The 27,717-nt window shown below is 43.0% G+C and overlaps 1 protein-coding gene across 3 annotated transcripts in view; it reads right to left on the bottom strand.

Annotated features, from left to right (window-relative positions):
- Nucleotides 1-891: 891 nt before the first annotated feature.
- SNAP47 (synaptosome associated protein 47) overlaps nucleotides 892-27,717 on the bottom strand; it is a 31,219-nt gene continuing 4,393 nt past the window's right edge. For 2 of the 3 annotated variants that reach the window (XM_069859184.1, XM_069859183.1), the window contains exons 2-5: nucleotides 22,510-23,065; nucleotides 15,780-16,264; nucleotides 10,590-10,720; nucleotides 892-3,853 (exon numbers count right to left, since the gene is read on the bottom strand). In XM_069859184.1, coding sequence (XP_069715285.1) covers nucleotides 3,707-3,853; nucleotides 10,590-10,720; nucleotides 15,780-16,264; nucleotides 22,510-23,006 — 1,260 coding nt within the window. In that variant the 5' untranslated portion in view covers nucleotides 23,007-23,065 and the 3' untranslated portion in view covers nucleotides 892-3,706. Of the gene's footprint in view, nucleotides 3,854-10,589; nucleotides 10,721-15,779; nucleotides 16,265-22,509; nucleotides 23,066-27,637; nucleotides 27,660-27,717 lie in introns of those variants that run through there. The other variant, XM_069859182.1, reaches the window with a different exon arrangement.

Below are 27,717 nucleotides of genomic sequence, written 5' to 3'. Positions count from 1 at the left end.
AGTCCGGAAGGCCGACCGTATGCTGGGCTGCATCAGAAGAAGTGTGGCCAGTAGGGTGAGGGAGGGGATTCTGCCCCTCTATTCCTCTCTTGTGAGACCCCGCCTGGAATACTGTGTCCATTTCTGAAATCCTCAACATAAGAAGGTGTTTAAAAGACAGGTGTCACCAAACCTTTTGGTTTGAAAAGACCTTTAAGATCATTGAGTCAAACCATACCTACCCACTACTAAATCAGATCCCTGAGCACCTCATCTACCCATCTTTTAAACACCTCCAGGGATGGTGACTCCACCACCACCCTGGGCAGCCTCTGTCAGGGCCTGAGAACCCTCTGAGTGAAGAAATTTTCCCTGATGTCCGAACTAAACCTGCCCTGGCACAACTTTTCTCTCATCTTATTGCCTGTCACTTGGGAGGAGAGACCAACATCCACCTTGCTACAACCATTTTTCAGGGAGTTGTAGACAGTGATAAGGTCTCCCCTTAGCCTCCTTTTCTCTAGGTCTTTTCCAACCAAACAATTCTATGATTCTATAGTAAGAGAAGTCTTGATCAGAGTAAAATCTTTATAATCGTGTACCAAGATGTCATTCAATTCATGCCAGGTCCAAATGGCTCTTGATCCTCTTTCCAACAGCTGGAACAGCTCCTGTGCAACAGTCTCCAGGACAGAGCACGATGCATGCTGACATTCACCCACTTCGTTGTCCAACTGAGGATAGACAACATTCATATAGATAATATCCCACCAGTTAAAATTTTCCCTTCTTTTTCTTTAAAAACCTAAACCCAAATGCTACAAGGAACTCAGTTCCACAGCATGACAGAATGGACAGAGTACTTTTCACTGCAACTTCTCAGCCAAGTGAGTACAATAGAGAAGATCACTATTCCAAGACATTTATTAAGAAGATATTACAGATGGGAAGTCCTCCGGGCACATGAAATCCAGCTACTGCACAGCTCTAGAAAGGGACACGTCTTACAAATGATACTACAAGTTCTTGCTTTGGAGGGAAAAAATGTTGGACTAATGCAAACCACAAAATACTGTATTAGATGCAACAGTTCAGTGCTAAAACCCACAACAATAAAAAGTATGGCACAAAGAATGCTAAACTAAATGATATGTAATTAGTATTTACTTTTGGCAACCCTGGTTTGGTCTAATTCAGTTCAGAGATTCCTTCAGTCAGCCACAGGGCTGGAGCATCTCCCATTTGAGGACAAGCTGAGAGAGGTGGGGTTGTTCAGCCTAGAGAAGGCTCCAGGGACACCTTAGAGCAGCCTTCCAGTACTTAAAGGAGGCCTATAGGAAAGCTGAGGAGGGGCTCTTTATAATGAAGTGCAGGGACAGGATGAGGCAGTAGAGTTTTAAAGTGAAAGAGGGGAGATTTAGATGAGATATTAGTAAGAAATTCTTTACTTTGAGGTTGGCGAGGCAGTGTCACAGGTTACGCGGAGAAGTTGTGGCTGCCCCATCCCTGGAGGTGTTCAAAGTCAGGCTGGTTGGAGCTTTGAGCAACCTGATCCAGTGGGAGGTGTCCCTGTCCATAGCAGGGGGTTGGAACTGGATGGGCTTTAGGAGCCCTTCCAACCCAAACCATTCAATGATTTTGTGCAAAGTACACCTTTAAGTTCATGAAATAATTAGTGGTGTAAACATATCTTCCTTTCACAGTACAACAATGATTTGAGTATCGGAAACGAACAAGAGAACCCCAGACAATATTTTATTTCACAGTACATAGTGCATGTATATAAACACCATATTCAGTAAGTAGGTAAAGTGCATGCCTTTAACAACTTGGACTATAAATTAAGGACTTGCAGTGCAGAAAAACACTTAACTCCAATGCTAACAAACTAATATGAAGTAATACAAAACACGGTAAAGCAAGATCTTGAAAACAACATACTGTATGTTAATTACTGTACCTTTCTTTAAAAGGTAGGCTGAATTACTCTTAGACAGGAAAACTTCACTTCAGCTACCAGTAGAATAAACAGTTCAAAGCTTCACTAGTTAAAAATATTGCACAGAAAGTGTTGTATTTGAAAGCAATACAAGAATTTTGTAATATAAAAACACTTGGAAAAAAAAAAAAGACATATTACAACAGCTACTTTGAACTAAAATAGCTGGTAAACTGTAGGAAATTATGAAATCTGAGTTCTATGCCACAGACAATAGACACATGGATTACCTGGAATCTCACCTACATAGTATCAAGTAAGTTAGGACAGGAAAAGGACTCCACTGTCCTGTAGTCTTGATGGAGTCAACTGTAAACTCAACGAAACCTATCTGACAAGAATTGTCAGTATTCCCTTTTATTTCAGAAATCAAGTCTACAAGAAGTCCTGAAATGCTTCAACACTTAGTGCAAATAAATAAAAGCCACAAGATAGGCAGATGTGCTCTAACCACAGGCCCCTGAAGCCCATGAATCCAAAGCAGACACACAAAACCCACATGATGCTCCACACAAGATCTCATTTAGAGAGTCAGAGATGAATGGTAAAACCCTTGGAAAAACCCTTGGAAAACGAGGGACAGAGAAGCAAAGGGCCAAGAGACCTTCCACTAATGTCCATCAGAAATGTGGCGGCCTAGATCCAACATGGCACTTCAGGACCATGTTATCAGAATGCTGTGTTCATGACACTCTGAGGACACTGCATCCCATGTCAGTTTATTACCAAAGACTTAAAACAACTGTGTGCAAGTGAGGGACACAAACACGGAACTCTAAGAGGTGAATAAATTCACCCCTGCAGAAAACCACTTTTCTGCGCAAAATCAATTCCTTCCCTACATGTGCAGTTCAAAGGGGAAATATAAAACACATAAAACCACGTAGATGATCACTGAAGATCAGCAGTGCCTTTTTGGAAAGCAGAAGTAAGTATTTAACTTTGACACTTAACTTTTATAAGTGTCTTAAAGTAAGCAAAACATTTACTGAATGGCAAAAACATAAAATCTGCTCAATAAGTAGATGTCTCTACCAATACATGCATGTTAAACTAATCATCTTCTCTTGATTTCCCAAGACAAGGCAACAGACAGCTGTGGTCGCTACGTCTTCATTATTTTTATAAAATTTCTGGATACACAAAAAGCATGATTCAAACCTATTAAAACAATTTGCTCAGGGAACACAAGGTTTTATCACCGTCATTTGCTCACCTCAGCACTAACTTAAAAACAAAGCCTCAATAACAGCTGACCCTTAGTTCAGCTATTAAGTATTTTTAAGAAAGACCTTGAGAGAGAATTAATAGGCTGTAATCATCTAAAGTAGTCTCATATGCAGCTCAGTTCTCCTTCACTTCTTCCTTGCAGTAAAAGAATTTTCAAAAGCAGCAACATAAAAAAAGCACATAAAAATTGCTTTGCATTATATCACACCCCTTTGTATTTACAGATTTTCTGTAAGTAGTAAAGAATCCACTACCAATGTTTCATCACAATTAAAAGTCTCACCCTTTTTAATCCTAAATCAGCCTTCAAACATCATCTAAGGCTGGAAACGTTTTCAAAACCCTCAGGAACTCGACAACAGCAGCATTGTATTCCAAACAATACTGCAAACATCTCTCACGCTAGCAAAGTGTCTTATTAAAGAAACAGTCTTGAAAAATACACTACCCCAAGCCTCCTCTTCCTCACGATACCATTCCCATGAGCTCCTGCAGGTGCTACGTTAGCTTCTTTATTCTGCGGTTCTGCTTGTCAATATTCAGCGTGGCACGGTCTACGGAGGTAGTGATGGAATCAAGAGCTTCATCCTGCCTTTCCAGCTCGGCTTCCGTCTCCAAGGCGAGGCCCTTCAGTTTCTTTAATATCTGTCAGAAGAAAAGACTGAGAGCCATAAGCAATTGACCAGCCAAGAAGCTGAGGATGTAGGTGAGATGAGAAACAATAGATGCATCGGTTACAGCTCTATTCCCAATTGAAAACATAATATTGCAAACTAACCAGTTTACACTCTGCTTAGCAAATTACTGTTCACATGTGGGACTATAAGCAAACACCTTGAGCTACTCTGAGAATGTGAGGAGACACTGCTATGTAAAAAGGTGATAGAATCATGGTTTGGGCTGGAAAGGACCTTGAAGATCATCCAGTTTCAACTCCCTGGCATGGGAAGGGACACCTCCCACCAGATCAGGCTGCTCAAGGCTCAACGTGGCCTTGAACACCTCCAGGGATGGGGCAGCCGCAACTTCGCCGGGCAACCTGTGCCAGTACCTCACCACTCTCATCAAGAAGAAAGTCTTCCTAATGTGTAATCTAAATATTCCTCCTCATCCTATCACTCCATGCTCTTGCAAAAAGTCCCTCCCCAGCTTTGTTGTAGCTCTCCTTCGTGTACTGGAAGGCTGCTATAGAGTCTCCCTGGAGCCTTCTCTTCTCCAGGCTGAACAACCCAAACTCTCTCAGCCTGTCCTCATACGGGAGGTGCTCCAGCCCTCCAGTCATCTTCATGGTCTCCACTGGACTCACTCCAACAGATCCATATTCTTCTTATGTTGAGAACTGGATACATTACTGCAGGTGGAGTTTCATGAGAGTGGAGTAGAGACAGAGAATCACCTCTCTCGACCTGCTGGCTACACTTCTTTTGATGCAGCACAGGATATAGCTAGCCTTAGTCTACAGACACTGGTCCAAACCAGACAGAAGCCTCTAAAGTGAAAGGAGAAAGCCAGGCTGAGCCAAGCCTCAGCTGCTTATTCTCAAATGCATCTGAGGGAGATTTGGAAGCACCATACCCTACTGACTGCAAATCCAGCTCTGTTGTCACTACTAGCCTACGTGATCTGCTTCCACAGGTATCCACAGATATCTCCATGATCAGCCATTTATGCCATCAATTGAAATAATAGCCTCCAAGAAAGCAAATTGCTCCAGGATTAACTACATCATCAACTGCTGTGACACAAGAGCATACAGGTAGCACTACTGAAGATATCAGAAATACAGCCTGTCTAACAAAATAAGCATGGCTTTTGGTAAAATAGGGGGAAAGAACTGTACTCTATACATATTTAATTTGATTTTTTTCATCAGATGGCAAATTCATCTTGTTTTCCTTTTAGAATTTATAAGATCCGCCCCAAGGAGGCTGCTGTGAAACATCATCAGCCCCTTTATCCACACGTAGGGCTGAGCTCCCCAGCAATCCCATCATTAGCAGTTATGCAAGTTACTGGTTTGAGAGAAACAGCAAGGAATATCATATCGAGCTTGAATGGCAGGGGAATTTTACGCAGACAAAACTCTCTGACTGAAGCTGGAAGTCAGCCACAGTAGTGGGATTTATCTCATAAAACATCTCTTAGCTCTTTCCATAAATCACAAGCAGCCAGAAATAAGGCTGTGTGAATAATTGGGTTTGCAATTTGGCTGCCAAAGCAAAAATACAAAACCAACCATGGATCAAGCTTAATCTACCTTTTTTTCTGTTCTTAGCAAAACTACAAGCTAAAAACTCCTGTTTCTATCCCAAATGAAACACTTCAGGTTCTTTTGCTGTAACAGGAAAGCAAGGCTGAATTCCCAGACTGGAGGTGGCAGATGTGTGTAGGATACACACCAAAAAGAAAAATGACATGATCAGATCTACTGTGTGTATGATTTGGGACGTGGACCTGAAAGGAGGTGTTGCCTCTCCTGAGGAACTACCTTTACACTAGTTGGAAATGGGAAGTTCAAAGGTTGCTCTCCCTCAGTCCCTCCATTTGAGCTTCTTCTGCATATATTTTACGCGTATGGCCAACTATATCCTGCGCTATACCAAAAGAAGTGCAGCCAGCAGGTCAGGGGAGGTGGTTCCCCTCCTCTGCTCTCGTCCTGTGAGGACTCACCTGGAGTAGTGTCCAGGTCTGAATCCCCAACATTAGGAGGATATGGAACTGTTGGAACAGGTCCACAGCAGGCCACAGAGATGATCAGAGCGCTGGAGCACCGCCCATACAAGGACAGGCTGAGAGCCAGGGTTGTTAAGCTTGGAGAAGAGAAAGCTCGAGGTAAACCTTACCTGAAGGGGGCTACAAGAAAACTGAAGAGGGATGTTTTACAAGAGCATCGAGTGATAAGACACAGGGGAATGGTTTTACGTTGGAAGGAGGAAGATTTACACTATACGTCAGGAAGAAATTCTTCATAATGAGGCTGGTGAGACACTGGTAGAAGTTGCCCAAGGAATTCATGGATGCTCCATCCCTGGACGTGTTCTAGGCTAGTTTGGATAGGGCCTTGAGTAACGTGATCCAGTGGAAGGTGTCCCTGCACATGGCAGGGGGGTGGGAACTGAATGATCTTTGAGGTCCCTTCCAATCTAAATCATTCTATGATTCTACGATATAAACATTCACATAAATATAGTAATAAATATAGTATATAAATAAAGTAGCCACTGCTACATGGAATTAATCCTAAATTCATAAAGTCACAGAAGAATGAAGATTGGAAAAGACCTTAGAAGGTCTTCTGGTCCCTGCTACCCACCTCAGAACAGGGTTAGCTTCAATGTCCAGCTAAGAGAAGATTACAGGGTTTCACGATACACTCCAATAAACTTTTAGCTCTTTATACTAGTTTAAGTGAGACAAGACCTCGATCCTAAAGGATAGCAATTAAAGATATATACTTCATCATTTGCAGATGACTTAAAGATGGCCTGTGGTGACACTTTTACCTAAAAAGTTTTATCCAAGAGTGACTCAGAGTTCGTTTTCCAGCACAGCAGAACAAACACAGTAGTGTCTGCTGGGGCTTTCTGGATCATTGGCTTGATACATGCTCCAGCAAGTTCCCTCTGGCCATTCAACACCTCCATTTTCTGCTGCAGCAAGGCCCAGGCTTAAGGAGGCGTCTCACCAAGCATCCTTAGCCATGTGGGAAGTCTGTCCTTCCTGAGCCATATCCTCATCCAGCACATCCACAGATGGATGGGAGTCTCCATCCCTGGAGGTGTTCAAGAAATATGTAGTCTTGGCACTTTGGAACATGGTTTAGTAAGGATGGTTGTGTTGGGCTGACGGTTGAACTGGATGATCTTAGAGATCTTTCCCAACATTAAATGACTCTGTGATTCTATGATCTCAGTTTGTGAAATTCATCAAGGCAAACACAAAAGATGAATGCAGTGACACTTACTGCAAGCCTCCAAAGAGACTCAGGTAGCACAATAGGAGCTGGAACAAGAGGATGCAAAAAGGAAGCAACAAGGCCCCCCCACTTCCTCATCCCTCCAAGAAGAGAGATCTTCGTAAATCAAGATTGTGCCAAAAAAGGCCCAGGTTTGCCATGAAAACCAGTTTATTTTTAGTTTCGAACCAGATTACTTTTGATAGGCTTCACACTCATTATTGCATATTGAACATTGAAAATACAGAAAAAAGACTCAATTGTTGAGAACAGAAAAGCTTTTAAAATACAAAAGCAGTAAAATGGAAACTTGGTCAGCTACAGGGCTCTGCTCAGCTCACCTGCCAATTAGGCTCTGCCTCAAAACACAGCAGGTGATGATGATGTGGTTACTCTCACACAAAAAAATAAAAGGCAAGCGGCTTACTTTCATCCGTTAATTCTCTTTGACTAAGAGAGTCTGGTAATAAATCCCTTTAACCCTTTATCTGTCAGCATCTTCAATCATGCAAGTCGAGTGCTGCTACTCAATCCAATGGCACCTGAAACAGTTAAGATGCTTTTCCAGCAGAGCCCACAAAGCCTGCTGGAAGGAGTTACTGAAACTGAAGTCTGGCCAAAGCTGGTCACTATTTTTGCAAAGCAAAATGTGGCAAGATGTCCAGTTACCACCGCTCCAGTTCTGTCAGCTGCTCAGAGCAGCAGTGGCTTCTGTGCCAGCGGTGAATTTGGACAGTGAACCAAGACATGAAAACTCAGAGTGAAACTCTATCTGTTACACAAAGCCAAACAGCAGGTTTGCCCAAAGACACATTTTAAAGGCACATTTCCTTAGGCACTGGTCAATCTCATATTGAAACAGCTTCAGATTTATGTCACATGGACTATAATTTGGAAAGTCTGATTTGTCCTCGTGGCTCTGTCATAGATTTTCTGTGCAATTTCAGGCAAGTTACCTAATATTCCCACGCACAGTGTTCATGCTGTAAAAAACAAGGAAGCAAATTTGTCACTGCTCTCTAAACCTGCCCTGTGTCAAGTGTTCAACTGCAGCAGATGCAGGCCCTGCTGGGAGGTGTCCATCCAAGCCCAAGTTCTTGCACAGGCCATGGGGACCCAGCTAACACAGTGCAGCTTAGGCCACAATTCATCTGCTCTATTTTATGTACCTGTTTAAAGAGAAGTTCAAGTGCTGCCCACCCCTTTCTGCTCTGACACAAGTGAGAACAAAGCAATCACCTTGCCTGGAGACAGTCACAACACAGACACAAAAGGAATGATGCAAGAGGACTCCAACTCCATGAACCTGATCCATGGATTCATAGAATGGTGTGGGTAGGAAGGGACCTTAAAGCCCATCCAGTTCCAAACCGCCTGTCATGGGCAGCAAGACCAGGCTGCTCAAAGCCTCACCCAGCCTGGCTGTGAACATTTCCAGGGACAGGGCATCCAAATCCTCCCTAGGCAACCAGTGCCAGAGTCTCACCACCCTCATTATGAAGAATTTGTTCTTAATGTCTCATCTAAATCCTCCCCCTGCATGGCTGCCCCCTCCCTGGAAGCGTTCAAGGCCAGGTTGGATGGAGCTTTGAGCAACCTGATCCAGTGGGAGGCGTCCCTGCCCATGAAAATGGGTTGGAACTGGAAGATCTTTAAGGTCCCTTTCGACCCAAACTGTTCCATATTCTGTGAACCCTCCATGCTACATTTGGCTTTTTTGGGTCTGGCTATAAATCAGAATTACAGTGCTGAAAAGCTGACAGTTAAGAAAGGAATAATTAGCCCTTTTGAATAAGTAACAGCTGTATAAAGTGTATGCACGCATGAATAACAGATTGCTGCTCTTTGTACAGATACGATTGAGAAATATTCTCCCTTCAAATCTTCCAAAAGGTCAATGCTGCTTCAGAAAATGCTTATTTTTGATAAAATGATAAAGCACAGAGATAAGCTTTTCAAAAAAACAAGAAGGGAGAATGATTAAGTGGTGAATAGTCCATTTTGGTTTTGAAACAGCCCAAATAAGACATTTCAGTCAAAAGGTCTTAATTTTACTTTGGTTTCAGAAGCAAGTATTTATGCAGTGCCTTCTAGTAAGACAAAGGAACAGGAGGTTTATAAGAATTACGACAAGTACCTTAAAATTATTAGTGACCAGAATGATGATTAAAAGAGGCCTGATGCTCTTGGAACAGGTGCTCAGAAATTATGAGGGGGACAAAAATCAGGCCAATCCAAGGCCTGGCAGTTTGGCATTCAGATCCTTTACCCATGCACAAGCTCACCCAAAATCATTAACTGGTCTAACACTGGCCATTTAACACCATTTCTAGTTCACCATCCAGTACAGAGAACTTCACAATTTTCTGAAATTAGCCTTCTGCAAAGGTTAAACTCTCACTTACCAAATTGTCCTTTGTTTAATCTTAAAAAATAGATTTTTCCAGTGAGAAGCTTTCATTTTTAGCCACTTAACCTGATTAAAATCATACTCTTTTACTTTTCCAGATAGTTCCAGATCAACCATATCCTACAAAATGGGGACCTACAAGAAAGCTGGGGAGGGGCTCTTTATCAGTGATAGGATGAGGGGGAATGGTTTTAAGCTGAAAGAGGGGAGATTTAGGTAAGATACTAGGAAGAAATGTGAAGGTCGTGAGACATTGGAACAGGTTGCCCAGAGAAGTTGTGGCTGCCCCATCGCTGGAGGTGTTGAAGGTCAGGTTGGATGAGGCTTTGAGCAACCTGATCCAAACGAAGGTGTCCCTGCCAGGGGTAGGGAATGGAACTGGATGGGCTTTAAGGACTTTTCCAACCCAAACTATTCTGTGACCTTTAGGTCCTGAGCATCAGCTATGAAAGAAATTTCTTAAGGTTTCATCTAGAAGAACAATATCAGACTGGATTACTTTAAATAAATCTTCTTTTTCTAATAAAGTCTCCAACCTATTTCCCCTTTATTAATTTGCTGGACTGAATACTTACTCTGTAACTACAAGCCCCCTCTGTATGTTTATAAAATACTTCACTCAGCTTTGTGTATGTTTCTCAAATAGAACTGCTACTCCATACTAATAAGTGTAAGACAGCATAGAGAAAACATCAAAAAGCTGAAAATGATTCAATTGTTAAGCTCCCTAATCTTCAGAATAAAAAGGTTACCATTGAGGATATTTGGGTCATAATCCTATCACTTAACACATTTTGCTGATAATCCCCCATTTGTTCAAAATAGTTAATACCAGATATAAAGATATCAGTGTATTTTAATCACAAGCTTGATTAATTCATTTTTTAAATACACCCATTAAACTGAGAGAGGAATATTTTGTTAAGGACAATGACCGTTTCTGACAGCAAAACCACAACTCATTAAGGAAGATAAGGAAGCTAAACAGCTGTTATCAACCTTATCTCAACTTATACCTGTTTGAGCTCTTTTGCTTCCTCCTGGGAGATCTTCTCATGCTTCTGCAGCTGAACCTGGTCATTGTCCATCCCTTCTTTGCCTCCTACCGGTGAGCTGGGCTGCACCACTCCTCCGAGGAGTCCTGTGGCTGCAACAGAAATTCCCAATGTCAGACTGCCATCTCCTGTACCAACAGGGAGGACCAGTGCTAGTATCAAACCGGTTCACCTTTGCTTTGCTCTATAGCAGCTTGTGAGAGGACAAGTGCACTAAGACGAACCTTACCCAGCCTTGCCTGTTCAGTTACATTCTTCTAGAAAGGATTCAAGCTGTATTTTGTACAAAAACCTAACCTGGAGGTGATCAGGCTGATAAGAAATGACTTATTATTAAAGGCAACATTTGGAGAATGGGTTCATTTTGGGCTGCAGGGATTTATCTGAAGAGAAAGTGAAGCAGCAACAAAACACTTCCAGTCAGACAGATGATTCTCCACCTGCTGCTTCTTCTCCCTTTAACTTTTATAATTAAAGATTCAAAAGTGAAGGATCACAAGTCAGCAAACCCCTGAGACAGAAAGGCAGTGATGATAACAGAAACCCCCAGCTAAGCAGCACTAATGCAATCACTGTGTAAAAACGCTGCCCGTCCCTTAATTAAAGCATCCACTCTTATTACAGTATCGGATATTGCCCAGTACGGGAGCAAAGCCCTGCAACAAGGAAAGGTTGTTGTTTCTGATGCAGATGGATGCTAAACACGCAAGACACATCTCAGCTCCTACAGGTACACCAAACATCTCTGAAGTTCTCCCAGTTAAAGAGGTACCAAGGAGGAAGATAATACTACTGCTGCATACTGCGAGCACATGCCCTGAATCCTGAATCCAGCACGAGTCAATCCTACAGACACCAGGACAGAAAGCATGTCAGATGCCAGAGCTCACCGGCAGGCTGAGGAGCTGGTGCCCCACTGGCTGATCTATACCCGACCACTTTGGATAGCATTACTTCCCTGTGAAAAGGGAGACAAAAGCTAAACCAAAGTACCAAACCCTAAATCCCTCTCAAGTAATTACTGCAAACTCATAATCCCGGGAATTATTTGGTTATCAGCCTGAGAGTCACTGGACTCAAACACCATCAAGATTTAAGACAGGCGAGCCATTCACTGTACTAGTGTTACCCTGTGCAAATGCTCCATGTATTCGGAGGGGGCTAAGGGTCAGGCACTGAAAAACACTGCTCATGCTAAATTACTGCCATGGTCTCCTTCTGAAGACAAAGTCAGGAGGGAATGACAGACCTTCCTATGGCAGCAAATAGCCAGACAAGATTCTTTGTGTTTCTTATCAGCCGAGTGTCACCATATGCTAATCATTTCATTAAAGACAAGAAATCTATCCATTTTGCTCCATTAATCTCATTGAGGAAAAGAGGAGGAGGGGGATATGACAAAGGTGCACAAAAAGAATGGGACGAGGAAGGAGACTTGGCATTTCCCAGTAATTTTCTACTTTGAAAAAAAAAAGTAATTGAATACAAAGGCAGAAATATTTAACAGCCAATTTTGTTTTGTTTGTGTTATACCCAAGTTGAACTGTGAGACTTGCTGCCACCATGTGAGAATGAGAAGCTACCAAAACTTTGAACAAAGCGCTGGAAATCCATAATAATGAGAACACTTGGTCACAGTAGGTAGAAAAAAAATCAGCAGCCTCAAAAACTCGTCTGGCTGAAAGAGTTGGGGTTGTTCAGCCTGGAAAAAAGAAGGCTCTGGGGAGACCTTAAAGTAGCCTTCCAGTACTGAAAGGAGCTACAGAAAAGCTCAGGAGAGGCTCCTTGTCAGGGAGTATAGCGATAGGATGAAGGGCAATGGTTTTAAGTTAAAATAGGGGAGATTTAGATTAGACTTTAGAGAGAAATTCTTCATGATGAGGGTGCCGAGACACTGGTGCAGGTTGTTCACGAAATTCACAGATGCCCCATCCGTGCAGGTATTCAAGGCCAGGTTGGATGCAGCTTTGAGCAACCTGATTCAGTGGGAGGTTGGAACTGGATGATCTTTAAGGTCCTTTCCAACCCAAACCATTCTAGAATTTTATGAAAGGGATGAAAAAAAATCAAACCAATCCGTTGCATGCCAGACTTCAGCTCTAGGATTGTGATAGCGCTGCCCTAGGCTGTTACACTGCAGACTCACTGTAGGATTTCTTTTCATCCATAACAGCCATAATTGAGGATGTTATTGGCTGGGAGAGTACTGGCTTGACCCAGCACAGAACCTCTGTCACACAACAAACCTCACTGCTCTGCCCTGAGCATTTAAACACCCATGTGGCCTGGTCCAGAAAAAGACACATAACGCAGCTAAAAACACTTTCAGATAATCTGGTGTATCTAAAGCTCTTCACAAATTTCTAGGTGGAATCAAGCCAAAACTCTTAGAAAAATGAGATTTTTTTTGTATTTACTTATACATATGTGCAATATGCACAATTTTAAGATAGGATTAGTATAAACAGACAGAATCCAGATGAGACTAATGCAACTGGGGAAGTATTCACGTCTCTGAGCTGCTCCACCGATTGCAAAGAATGCTATGAGCCTGTTTGCTGGATAGATGTACCTCCACTGCAAGGATAATTCTCCTGCAAGTCTCTGAATCAACATTTGCTATCTAAAAATACACACACATTTTATGTGCACACAGAGGTGGGCAGGCATAACACAGATTTTCTCCCTCTCCCCACCTCCCTGCTTTTAGGAGCAAAAAATAAGAAACAAAAATTAAAAATCAGTATTTCCACCCTTTGAGGTGCCATGGAAAAAGCCAGAGGTTGCAACACAGTCCGTGAGTGCCATCTTGTGACAGAGGACAGAAAGCAACAGACTTGCAAGAAGGAACAAACAAGGATTCTGGTGGAGCTGGAGAAGTCAGGATTTCCATAACCTCTAGTTTTCTTTACTGGCATTTCCAAATTAAACAGACTGAATGCAGGTGGGGGTAGGAGAGCAATATCCTTGACTCACTGACTCAGATGCAAACAGAGCAGAGCAGTGGGAAATTAAGCACAGTAGGGCTGTATTACCAATTATTTTATGTAACCAGCCTTAAGACCATCAGGAACTGAACACCAATTTGCTGGAATAACTCAGTGCTTAAGAAACCAGCAGGTTGTTTTTCCTCTAAGTTGTTGTGCTGACATTTTAGTGCCAGATGTCCAAGCCTTACTTCCTTAAAAATTAACAAGCTTTTCCAAGCTATGGCCCTTGACGACTCGTCAATAAGAGTATGTTATCCTCCCTGCTCCCAGTTTTAGCTCAGTGCACAGAAACAGGTTCATCTATTGTTTTATTGTATCATTTTTCTATTTGTTTTTAATAGCCTGGCAATAAATCCATCTACCCATTTACTCTTCTGTCACTAAGAATTAGGAGAAAAAGATTTGGGTGTGTTGATAGAAAAAAATTCCTAACAGACAAAAATTCACCAGCTCTCCAAATGAATCCAGGGTTGGACTACAAACAAAAAAACAACCCTTCCCAGAAATTCAGAAGTAATAGCGTTAAGGAATGTCATTCTTATTGTTGTGAAAGGGTTTCAGTCTCCACTGTGCTTTCTTAAAACAATTAAATTTGGCATTCACCTAAACTGAGACCTAAAATTCCTAAATTCAAGCACCTGAACTTCTCAAATAATTAAAACTAACTTCTAAGATATGAAAACAACCACAATGCTTATCCACACACTATTTAAAAACTTGCAGGACTGAAAATTTGTGTTAAACTTCCTACAATAAAGTGAATAAAAAGTTTAATCACATAATTATAGAATCATAGAATGATTTGGGTCACCAAATCACTTAAAGATCACCCAGATCAACCTTCCCCTTGTCATGTGCAGGGACACCTTCCACTGGATCAGGTTGCTCAAAGCCTCATCCAGCCCAGATTTGAACACTTCCAGGAAGAGGGAAGCCACAACTTACCTGGGCAGCCTGGGCAAGGGCCTCACCACCCTCATCACAAAGAATTTCTACCTAATTTCTAATCTAAATTTAAAGCCATTCCCCCTCTTCCTATCACTCCATGCCCTTGGAAAAAGTCCCTCGACAGCTTTCCTGTAGCCCCCTTCAGGTACTGCAAGGCCACTGCAACATGTCCCAGGAGCCCTCTCTTCTCCAGGGTGAACAACCCCAACTCTCCCAGCCTGTCCTCACAGCAGAGGTGCTCCAGCCCCCAGATAATCTTTGTGGCCTCCTCTGGAAGCATGCCAACAGTTCCATATCCTTTTTATGTTGGAGATTCCAGAACTGGACACAGGAATCCAGGTGGGGTCTCATGAGAGCAGAGCAGAGGGGAAGGAAACACCTCCCTTGACATGCTGCTCACGCATAATATAAATATACTTCAAGTTACAACCTGCCAAAGGAAAAACAGCAATGACAGAGGACTCTGAAGCATGGAGTTAGGGAAGAAGAATAGATTTCTAATGCCTCTTTTCTGCACAATGCTGCATCGCTGACCACCGGAAAAACAATGATGTTGTAATTAAAGCACGGGCCGGTAGCTGAAACTCAAATTAAGCTAATCCTTTCACAAAGTTCGTGACAACACCAGCTGGGAGCACAATATTAAAGAGATCTCAGCATTTTCCAGGCATCAGGATCCTGAGGGACACAGCTTCAGCATCTAGAGTCACAGGTTGTCGATGTAGTTGGGAGAATGTAAATGCAAATAGTATGGGAAAAAACAGCCCCAAGTTGCACCAGGGGAAATTTAGATTGAATATTAGGAAACATTTCTTTACTGAAAGAGTGGTGAAGTACTGGAAAGGCTGTCCAGGGAACTGGTGAAGTCACCATCCCTGCAGGGGTTCAAAAGGTGTGCAGCCATTGCACTTCAGTATATGGTTTAGTGGGCACAGTGGTGTGGGGCTGACAGTTGGACTAGATGAACTTAAGAGGCCTTTTCCAACCTTAATGATTCAATAAAACAGGTCGACACAATTCTGATATTTCTACCCTATCCCTTTTGGCAAGGGGACACAAAGTCACCTGGCAGTTATTTCTGGCTTTTATCATCAGCATGGGCTCATCACTGGGGCAGTGTGGAGAGCATTTGCCCTCTGACTTTGAAACCCACTTGGAAACTTCTGGTGCTAATGCTACTGCTTACAGAGGGATCACCTTGTCTGCCACGTACCTGCTTGCCAAATGGAGGTCCCCAAATCCACCTGAGGAGAATTCCTGGCACCAACAAATCCTAGGGCATCTTCTAAAAACTGTATCTTCTTGCTAAACTGCATCTCCAAGATGGGAATTACTTCTGGCATCTTTGCTGACAAGAGCCGGTAAGAGGTGTCAGGCTTCCCAATGAACCTCTGACGGACACTGATTTCGTATGGTGTATGAACTCTGATATCATCTACATCCTTTGATTCAAACCGGTGAATGACCTGAGAATTGCAGTCACTGATTTCCAGGCCAGAAGCGAAGAGCGTGAGTTTCCCTGGCTTGACATTTGCGTCTGTTCTGTGGGTGATAATAACTGGAATTCTAATTATGATTCCTTCCTGGTTCTTCGAATCGGAAACTGTGGCAGTTTCCTTTGGCTTGGTTTCCAGTGGTGCTTTCCAGAGCTTGCTGCTAAACGGCCACCAAGAAGGAGATTCAAGCTCAGTCAACAACCTAGTGGAGAAAAGAGTGTGTTAGAGGAGTGAAAGCCAGTACAAAGGTCCTGCTACCCAAGCCGTTTGAAGCAAATTACCACAGACATAAAGATTTCTTAATGCTGAATCCAGACTGCTGTTATTTCACTACTCAAACCTACTCACAGCTTACCAGGATCCATCCATTTTAAAAAACAGCTTTTTTTCACTTAATAACACAAAAAGCAGTCCCAGAATCTCACTGTTCTGATGTGAGAAATCCAGCTTCCAGCTGGCTTTATTCAGGCCAGTTTACGCCCATCTGTTCTTCAGCTAACACTGCCTTTTACCTCAATGTTTCCACACCTGGCCATCACCTATGCTGCCTTTTTCAGCTCCTTTATACTTCAGCCCCATGACCTGATTCCACCTTTTGATTTGCCCTCACTCCCAAATTCCTCCTGCCTGTGAGGACACTAGGAATCATAGAATAACCAGGCTGGAAGAGACCCACCAGATCATCGAGTCCAACCATTCCTATCAAACACTAAACCATGCCCCTTAGCACCTCGTCCACCTGTCCCTTAAACCCCTCCAGGGAAGGTGAATCAACCACCTCCCTGGGTAGCCTGTTCCAGTGCTCAATGATCCTTTCTGTGAAAATAGAATCATAATGTGATGTTGAGGCTGAAGAGACCAGCACAGATAGCCCACTGGCATTCATGTCCACCTTGCCATCAGTGTTGGTGTAGCTCTCCTGAAGGAGATGGGCCTCCTTGCTGGGAAACTGTTGCCTTAGCTTAAAGCTAAATGGGAGTTTCTCAGCTCACCTGCTAGTCACTCAGAAGAACAGGAAAGCCACCTCTGGAGGCACAGATTCTCAATCAACTTCGAGGAGGGAAGAGGTTACATTTAAACCAACCAAACCCCAAAAAGCTCTAAGGAGGCTCAATCCATATCAGAATTGTGTGTGTGTCTCCAAATACCGTAAGACAGTGCGATTAGTCACATGCCACTAAGTTGTAGTAGATGCTAATACTGGACTTGCAGTAGATGCTTCTTATGAAGCCAGATCACAAATAGTAAAAATCTTTAATGAAACAGTCATCTTACTGATGCTACAGAAGTCTATTTACTGACTTATAGCCCAGAGAGGCACCCTTTTCAAACCAAAATACAACATATTACTGCTTCATTGCTATTTTGGAGAGCCAGTTTGATTTTATTTCCTTTTAAGTTTACTCTAGAAAGGTACTGCCTGATAAAACATCACAGCAGTGCTGCTCTCAGGACTTTTTCTGTAGCAATATGTTTTCCATGAGAGAACCAGAGTGTGCCTACAGACAACTTTGCAATCTGAAAATACTGTTTAATTTGGCTGCAGACAAAGACTAATCTGACAGAGGAAGCTCCAGCTGAGCACACTTTGTTTACTAGCCATCAAAGTCCTGTACCGGCTTCAAAACAGACCTACTTAAAGAAATCCATGTGCTAAGAAAAGCACAATAAGTCATATTGAGAGTCAACCACTGAATTTATGGATAGCAGAGGCAAAATGAATTGTTCCAGGAATCTACTCCCAGCTAAAGCATGAACATAAGATATTTATGTAGACAGAGTGCAAGATGAGTAATGGGTCTGGAGCTCCCTGCTGCGCTCTGAAAGTGCTGTGACATTCTTTAAAAAATTGGGGGAAAAGGAATCAAAAAACAGACCAAAGGAGATGTAACAAAAAGTTCTACAATAACAGAATTTGAAATGGCCCAGTATCATAAATTTAGGGTTGAATTTTCAAATTACGAGGTTCAACTTAAGTTCAACACAGAATGACTGAAAAAGCCCCAGGCTGTGCTAGCACTCATGCTTTCCAAATTAAAAGCCATGCCATAAAACAGAAACAAGTGACCTGACCTCATTGGAGGTGCTGGTGGATGAGAAGCTCAACATGAGCCAGCAATGGATGCTTGCAGCCCAGAAAGCCAACCATATCCTGGGCTGCATCAAAAGAAGTGCGACCAGCAGGGTGAGGGATGGGATTCTCCTCCTTTACTCTACTCTTACGAGACCTCACCCAGAGTCCTGCATTCAGTTCTGGAGTCCTCAGCACAGGAAGGACATGGATCTGTTGGAGCAAGTCCAGAGGAGGCAACAGAGATGATCAGAGCTGGAGTACCTCCCATATGAGGGCAGGCTGAGAGAGTTGGGGCTGTTCAGCCTAGAGAAGTGAAGGCTCTGGAGAGACCCTACAGCAGCCTTGTAGTACTTAAAAGACTGACAGAAAGCTGGGGAGGGGCTCATTATCAGGGAGTGCAGGGATAGGATGAGGGGAACAGTTCTCAGCTGAAAGAGGAGTGATTGAGGTGAGATATTAGGAAGAAATGTTTTCCTATAAGGCCCTTGCATACGTTGCTCAGAGAAGTCATGTATACCCCCTTCCTGGTGGCGTTTTAAGGCCAATTTGGAGGCTCTGAGCAACCTGATCCAGTGGAAGGTGTTCCTTCCCATGGCAGGGTGGTTGGAACTGGAAAATCCTTTAAGGTCCCTTTCAACCCAAACCATTCTATGGTTTCTAAAGAACACAAGGCATGGTTTCTTTCCTTTTCATTTAGGAAAGAGTCACAACAGAGTACTTATGGGGCAATGAAAGCTTCTGCTTGTGTCTTAACATCTGAAAAGTCATTAAATTCCTACCGCAGTACAGGTCTGCTTCACCCCATCCGCCGTGAGAAAAGCCTGCACACACACTTACTGAAAAGTAGCTGCAATGTGACAAGTCTATACCTCTGTTAACATTGTGGTAACTTATTCTGGAGAGCTCTGAGTCTTAACTTTTATCACTTTATCCCTTTACCCATCTCCTTCCCTCTTTCCTCAGGAATTGACATCCTGGCTGTTCCATGTCTGATTTACAGTCATGATTTTCCCGCTGCAGAACCCTAACAAAGGCTCCAGCCAGCCTCTCCAGCCTTCCATGGAGGAATCACCCCTCTGTATCAACAAACTGTATGACCAATCCTCATATACAAATCAAAATATGCAACCAGAGTACCTTGTTCTTTACTAGTAATATATTTAAAAGGAACCAGTCATCTGGCTTTCTGTTTATTTTTGATCTTTAAACATCTGCTAGCACGTCAGGCTCGGCTCAGCTTATCTGCACACAGCTGCACTGAAAGCAGCTGTACAAACTCAGGCATATACAAGAACAGACTTAATAATCAAAAAAAAAGCCCACACATACAGGTAAAATAAAAGTTAATCACAGTTTTAAATGCACGAAAATAGATAAAGGGGCCTGGTTCTTTTTATAAAAGACACTACAATCTGCTGTCGCTTGTACAACCTTGAGCTAACAGGCATGGAAGTGTCTGCACAAAAATGTGCTCCACATGCAAGATGATCCTGCATGGTATTATCCATGGAGTCACTTCTCATGGAGTTTCTAAAGAAAGCAGGAAAGAGCCTTCATAGCCATTAGCATATTTATCTATGTTAATAGCCTGAATTACCTACTATGCAACAACCAGAAGAGCTTCAGTCATAGTCTTCCCTTTTTTCTATGTGGGTTACGGACATGACGGTGTTCCAGTTTAAAAGGAACTGATTTATTTTAGCAGGGGGAGAGTGGGTAGCGAAAGCAGCTTTAGAAGAAGAAAAAAAAACCAAACAAACCACACACACACACAAATCATTCTAGAAAACTATATGTCCCTCAAAAGCACAGTGTAATTAAAACACAGCTTGGCTAATGATTTCTGGGCTGCACTTTAGCCTGCAAGCAAGCTGGCCAAACTCTTCATATGGTAAATAAAACGGAGTCTCGGCTAACATTTGGTCAATGCCTTCCTTTATTTTTCTATTCTTATATCAAAGCATCTAGCTCTTCAGACTCATGAGGACAAATAATACCTCCCAGTGCATCTTAACCCAAAACAAAACTCTCTTCCAAAAACAATGAGCAGGTATTTATTTTCCTACTCATTGTTTATTGCTACAGAACTTTAAAAGCTATCACTGAAGCTTTCTGTTATCTTGGCTTTTCATTAAAGGGTATGGAGAACACCACCAGAACCATTGTGAAATCAACACTTCCCTTTAGATGTGACATACGTCTAAAAACAGATGCTTCTTCCAAAAACAACTGGTTTGAACTTCATTGTGTTTGCTTCTTCATGCAGGTGTCACAGAGCTTCTACGAAGACATTCTTTGCATCTTCAAACATTACAATACTACTCTTAACCTTACTGTATATTTTGGACCGCTGTTGAATCCAATTTGCAGCAGAGAGAATTACAAGATGGTAGGGGTTGGAAGGGACATCTGGAGCTCACCCAGTCCAACTCTCCTGCTAAAGCAGGGTCACCTACAGCAGGTTACAAAGGACCACATCAAGGCGGGTTTGAATATCTCCAGAGAAGGAGATTTCACACCCTCCCTGGTCAGTTTATTCCAGTGCTCTGTCACCCTCTGTTACCTCAGGACACCAATGGTCTTCTTGGACACATTGCTGACACAAGGTCAGCTTCTTGTCCACCAGGACTCAGATCTTTCTCCACAGAGCTGCTTTTCAGCTGGTCAGCCCCTAACCTGTACTGGTGCAAGGGTTTGTTCCTCCCTTGCAGAATCCTATATTTGCCTTTAAACTGCAAATACAACACAGAATAATTCACTTTGAACGTTAATTGTTACATAGTAAACTCAAAACATTCCAACTAAGACACCAACCATCTACTATTTACACTGAGTTCTGCAATAGCTCAGGTTAAGCAACATCACAAATGTGCTCCAATCTCTAATTTCAGTCGTCTGACGGCAGCATGTGTTGGCTAATTTTTTAATACACTGGCTTAATTCCCTAACTGAGATTATTACAGATAGTTTAGTGCTGTCTCTCCAGTCTCACCGAGCTGTCTCACCGAGCTCAGCAGCTCGGTGTTGCTCAACACCACTTTTTTTTTTTTTCATAGAATCACAGAACAGTTTGGTTGGAAGGCACCTTAAAAATCATCTAGTTCCAGGTCCTTTCCATGGGCAGGGTCACCTCCCACTAGATCAGGCTGCCCAAGGCCCCATCCAACCTGGCCTTGAACACCTCCAGGGATGGGGCAGCCACAACTTCCCTGGGCAACCTGTGCCAGGGCCTCACCAATCTCATGGTGAAGAAATTCCTCCTTATGTCTAGCCTAAATCTGCTGCTCTCCAGTTTATCCCCATTGCCCCTCATCCTATCACTACGGGCCTTTGTAAACAGTCCCTCCCCAGCTTTCTTGTAGCCCCTTCAAGTACTGGAAGTTCACTGTAAGATCTCCCCAGACCCTTCTCTTCTCCAGGCTGAAGAAGTCCAACTCTCTCAGCCTGTCCTCATATGGAAGGTGTTCCTCAAAATGTATTTATTTGACCTAGACCTAAAGGCAGGGAGTATCCCATGTAAGTTTTAAAGCAGTGCAGTTTTACAGCGCAAATCAGGGAGCACTGTTTCTGCAGTCATTTCCCTGACTGTGTCCCAAGCACAGACCCAATCCTCACTGCTGTGTGGAAGCAAGTTCTTGTGAAGGAAAGGGCAATTATAAAACTCTCAACTACACACACTTCGTATGCAAAAAGCAACCTCAAGAGCTGGCTTTCATGCACAGAGAAAGAAGTAGAATCCACATAAACTAAAGATTAATTTGCAGTCAATAACTCCAGGAAACTGTCTCCAAAGCAGCAGCCCACCTGCTATATTCAGCATTTCCTTTGAAAAGAAGAAGAAAAGGAGAACGGTGCATTTGATGTGCAACAGCAGAACAGGCTGGACCAGGACAAGCAAGATTAACCAAACCCAACTTCCAGTAGTTTTTATTTGTGCACGTTCTAGGACTTTTAATAAAAACATGTATTCCATAACTTCTCCTTCAGTGGGGAGATTAATTTTCATATCTTGCCCCTCATTGGTTGCCTATTCTCTCAAAATGCATAGGTTGTTAGTATTCTGGAGATCTCTACCCTTTCTGCCAGTTGTGGCAGAAAGTCTCAAGGGCTTGAAGTGTTGTTTGAAGGACAGAGGACAGGTATATATACACAAACAACTTCACCAGGATGAAAAAGTGTCACACGAGAGGACAGAAATACAGAATCATCTTATAAGAACAAGACCCACAAAAACCATCATAGGCTTAAACTTTCAGTAAAGGTCAAGAGTTTTGTTTCCTAAAGACCTCAGTGGATCTTCCTCATAAATTTCAGATGTAGACAATACAATCCCACAGCCCCTGCTTAGCTCAGAGGACACTACAGTACTGTACCTGTCTGCTACATCCATATCCCCTTCGATCTTGTTAAGTCCTTTCATGATGTTATCAAACTGCTCGCCCTGGTAATGCAGCACTTTTGCTGTGTCCTCCAGTCGTTTCTGTGATCCAGTTAATAATCCTGTCAGTTCTTTTCCCTTTGTTGACTGCAAAGCTGCTGCCTCTGCTCCTGCACCTTGGCTTGACAGCAACTGCTCCCTCCAGAAGTGCTCGAGGATGTTGAACACCACATTCCTGCTGGGTCGCAGGGAACTGAACCAGTGCTTGGTGTTCTTCTCTAAGATGGTAAGGGAGCTGAAGATTAAATTTGAAGATTCCTTCTTGATCTCACTGATACTGGAAAGATGGAAGCTGACCAAAAGCTCCCCAGTCTTGTCAGCTGTAAATTTGATTGCAGCTGGAGTCAGTGAGAGTCTGCCAGAGACCCATTGCTTGCTCGTGTCCAAGTAGTAAGAACAAGGCCAGCTATGGATACGTATGTCTTCGTTCATCAGCTTGCCGTTCTGATCCTCTTCTCCCAGAGCAACACTCTCAAAGCTAGAAGGAGAAACTAGAATAGAAGAGGAAAAAAATGTAAGAATCCTTAGCAATGCATCAAAGCTGATGTTACAATCACTCATAACTAAGATCACAGAATCACAGAATGGTTTGGTTTAGAAGGGACCCTAAGGCCCTTCTAAACCACCAATGACCAGAACTCGCAAGAGCAAAAACACCCAGCCCCACATGAATAAATATCTTGCAGGAATCATCACTTATCTCAGACCATCATTCTTGGTCTCAGGAGAGACTTGCAATAATACCTACCCTACAGATATCAAGCGGATACTAGAACTTCTGACAGAACACCACAACTAACCTCCTGTAGTATTTCTTTGGGAAACATTCATTGTTGCTCAGCTACCCTCAAAGATGTTTGGAAACAGGAGTCTGGAAAGAACTGAAAGCCACTTAGCAACACTACTGGGAACCCCCTGATTGACCCAGAAGAAGATGTCATTATGGTATTGGATGAGGTGCTGCTGGCCCATGATGCAGAGCAACTCTGCACACATGATAACAGAGCAAGCACCCGCAGAGGCTTAAAAGAGTCAGCAGAAATGACTCTCTGCACTTGGCACGCAGGGTCGCAATGTTTAGGGCAATGGTGACTTCACTGCACCTCTGTGACAGCCCATGTTTTCCTGGCAGCCTGTGATGCTATCTGATGACATAATATTAATCCTGTAAGAATTGCTCACCAGTAACTGGGATCCCAGCATGAAACCAAAGAGCTGTCACATGCCTCAGGCCTGGCTCACTTACATCCAAACAATCTCAAATTTGGAAAAGTAGGTTAAATTAAATGTATGTGGAGTGGCATCTCTCCACATTTCCAAAGAGGCTTCTTGCACACAAGGGCCAGGCTGTCTCCTGTAACATCTCTTTCACCACATGGCAGTTTGGATAGAATCTTTGGGTTGTTAGAGACATTAAAGATCATCTCGTTCCAAGCCCCCTGCCGTGGGCAGGGTGGGCAGGGACACCTTCCACTGGATCAGGTTACTCAAACTCCCAACCAGCCTGGCCTTGAACACCTCCAGGCAGGGGGCAGCCACGACTTCCCTTAGCAACCTGTGCCAGTGCCTCACCACCCTAATCGTGAAGAGTTTCTTCCTACTAGCTCATCTCAATCCCTCCTCGTCCTATCCCTGCACTCCTTGAGAAAGAGCCTGTTCCCAGCTTTCCTTAGCCCCCATTTAAGTTCTAGAAGGCTGCTAAAAGGTCTCCCTGGAGCCTTCGCTTCTCCAGTCTGGACATTCCCAGCTGTCTCACCCTGTCCTTGTACAGAAGGTGCTCCAGCCCTTGGATCATCTTTGTGGCCTACTCTGGACTTGCTCCAACAAATCCATGCTTTCAGCATGAACACTAAAGACCAATTAGGTTCCACCCCCAAGTTCTTTGTGAACACCCATTATGTAATGGCAATTTAATTACTCACATATTCATCATCTACTCAAAGCCTCGGATGTATCATAGCACAATTTACAGATTAGTACCGTAACATTATCTCAAGGTGTTCTGCTATTTGTATAGAACAATAAAAGAGAAGAGCTCCACCACAAAATCCCCCGTTAGGCTGACACTGACATTAATTACAGCTTTTCACTTCAGCAGGATGTGTTCCCCTTACAGGAATGTCTAGAAATCCTAATGCAAATAAAAAAGCTCATAGTTTTTTTCAGACAGCACTGGTGTGAATTCCTATAGCACACACCAAGAATCACCCAATGCCCCCAGACTGCTGCGTTATTAATATCCCTTAAGCAGGGTTCTCTAACTCTGCATCCAGTTCCAATGACTTCTTCTATTAAATATATTCAAAACTTCAGTATTGATGAGATTAAGATCTACTCATGATACGTCATATTCCACAGAAACCTTTACTTTCATTTTCATACCATATTTACATGGCAAATGTAAATCATCTGTTTGGTGATGCAAACAGGGAAAAAATAAGCCACAAGTTTACAAAGCAGTAAGAGTCTGAAGCGAAAAGTCTCAATCTGTCTAGCCCTAATAAATCATCGAATCACAGAATTCTTTGCTTGGAAAAGACATTTGAGAACATAGAGTCCAACCATACCTGCCCGCTACTAAACTATATCCCTGACTAGGGGATAAACTGCAACACAGTGAGAAGTCACCTCTGTCTGAAGTTTGCTAAGGCTCAAAGAAAGCAGGGAAAAGACCCACAGAAACCTGATTTAAATGAGCAGCTACAGCCCATAAAACAACAAGATGTTCTAGGGAACACAATTCCTTTATCAAGCACTTCCTACATAAATTCTTCATTTGGAGACAAAGCTAAAAGCTCTGGCCTTGCTTCCTCCATCCAGAAAAGAAAGTTAATTCTCCTGATGTAGTGAGGTTCCATCAGACAGATCTGATAGTGTGTGTTTCCAGATTGACTGGGTTTTGTGTGTAGCCAATGATTCTAATTTCTATTTAAATGTTCTTTTCTTTCTATCATACAGAAGAAAAAAAATTATTAACAAAGAAAGGGAAAAAAAATACTTTTTGATGACCAAACATGACTACAAATCATCAGCAGTGTACCTACAGGAAAGCTGGGGGGGGGGTTCTTTATCAGGGAGTGCAGGAATAGGATGAGGCTAAGTTTTATGCTGAAATAGGGGAGATTTAGATGAGATATTAGGAAGGAATTTTTTAGTGTGAGAGTGGTAAGGCACTGGCATAGGCTGCCCAGAGGTTGGATGAGGCTATGAGCAACGTGATCCAGTGGGAGGTGTCCCTCCCCATGGCAGGGGGTTGGAACTGGGTGATCTTTAAGGTCCCTTCCAACCCAAATCATTCCATGATTCCCAAACTGGATTTTACAGGATATATTAAGCGGAAAATGTTTCTAAGTTGGATACACAATTATTTACTAATAAGGTTGTACTTTCTGCCACATAATGGACAAGTACATAGTTTTAAAGAACAATGCAAGCTACACTAATGTTGAAATCAATGACAATTGAAACCAAGTCCTGTTATGGCTTTATTAATCAGGATTTACAAATTACAAATCCAGATCAGGTTTAACTGCTTGAAACAGCTTAGATTTGAAGTAAATATGACTGTAAGAAGAAAATAAAGAAAAATAAACATCTTGAACTGCATCGTCAAACTCTCAGACCATAAAGATATTGCAAAGCCAAGTGAAATTTACAGAAAGTGCTCTCATCAAACTCAGAAAAAAATAATAATGTACGAAATCCATCAGCAGGCCTCCCATCTATCAAAACATCGTGTCACATTCAGGAATGCAAGAGATGTCAGCTCATATAAAGATGAACACCTCATCAATATCAGCACAGGGATTGCAAACCCTTGTTGCCCAGAGATGTTACTTTATGAATAATAAACATAAATAATGATGGAACCAAGACACAGGAAGATTACGCACCACAGATCACAACAAAAACCTGGAACCAAACACAGGTTTCTCAACAATCACTGCTGGGACAGGCTCCACAGAACATAGAATCACAGAACCAGCAAGGTTGGAAAAGACCTCAAAGATCATCCAAGTCCAACCAGCAGCCTAACCCCACTGTGTCTATTAAACAATGTCCTGAAGTGCCATGTTTACAGGCTTTTTGAACACCTCCAGGGATGACTCTACCACTTCCCTGGGCAGCCTGTTCCAATGCCTGATAACCCTTTCAATGAGGAATTTTTTCTTAATATCTAATGTAAACCTCCCCTGGCACAACATGAGGCCATCTCCTCTCATCCTATCACTCCTTACTTGGGAGAAGAGACCAGCACACACCTCGCTACAAGCTCCTTTCAAGTAGTTGTAGAGTGCAACATGGTGACTCCTCAGCCTCCGTTTCTCCAGGTTAAACAACACCATTTCCCTCAGCTGTTCCTCGTAAAACTTGTGCTCCAGCCTCTTTCTCACCTCTGCTCCCCTTCTCCAGATGCACTCCAGCACCTCGATGTCTATCTTGGAGTGAGGGTGTGAACTCAGGATTCAAAGTGCAGACTCACCAGCACCGAGTTCAGGGGGACAATCACTTCCCTACTGCTGCTGGCCATACTACGGCTGATCCAAGCCAATGCTGTTGGCCTTCTTAGCCATCTGGGCCACTGCTGACTCACATTCAGCCACTGTCACCAACACCCCCATGGCATTTTCTGCCAGGCAGCTTTCCAGCCACTCTTCCCCAAGCCTGAAGACTTGCATATGGTTGTTGTACCCCAAGTGCATCCTTTAGGCCTTGACCCATTGATCCAGCCTGACCAGACCCCTGTGACATAACATCATCTGAAAAAACTCCTAGAGCTAACAGCAACAGCCACCTCCAACCGGGCACAGCCCTGCTAGGGAGGCGAGGAGAAACTGTAAACAAGCAACTCCTAAACTTCTGTGATATCTCTGCCTAGAGCCCATTTTCACACGCTAAGAGTTCCACAAACTCTGTCCAACTAGCACCAGTCCCCCATGGAGACAGCATTTTCTTTCAAGCCTGCTCTTTACCATGAAGTTTATGAAAATATTAATATCAGATGCAGTCTCAAAACTATGCCATAAAAAATATCTTCCTAAACCACACCGCAAACTCCTTACCTCCATCGGTAGCTGCAGAGCTCTCAGGCAGCCTTTCAGAGGCTGTTGCCTTTAGAGTACCATCCATCCGTAGGAAGAAT

Source organism: Phaenicophaeus curvirostris, chromosome 6 (genome assembly GCF_032191515.1).
Source record: "Phaenicophaeus curvirostris isolate KB17595 chromosome 6, BPBGC_Pcur_1.0, whole genome shotgun sequence".
NCBI classification, from domain to species: domain Eukaryota; kingdom Metazoa; phylum Chordata; class Aves; order Cuculiformes; family Cuculidae; genus Phaenicophaeus; species Phaenicophaeus curvirostris.
This window is presented reverse-complemented; position numbering and strand designations above follow the sequence as displayed.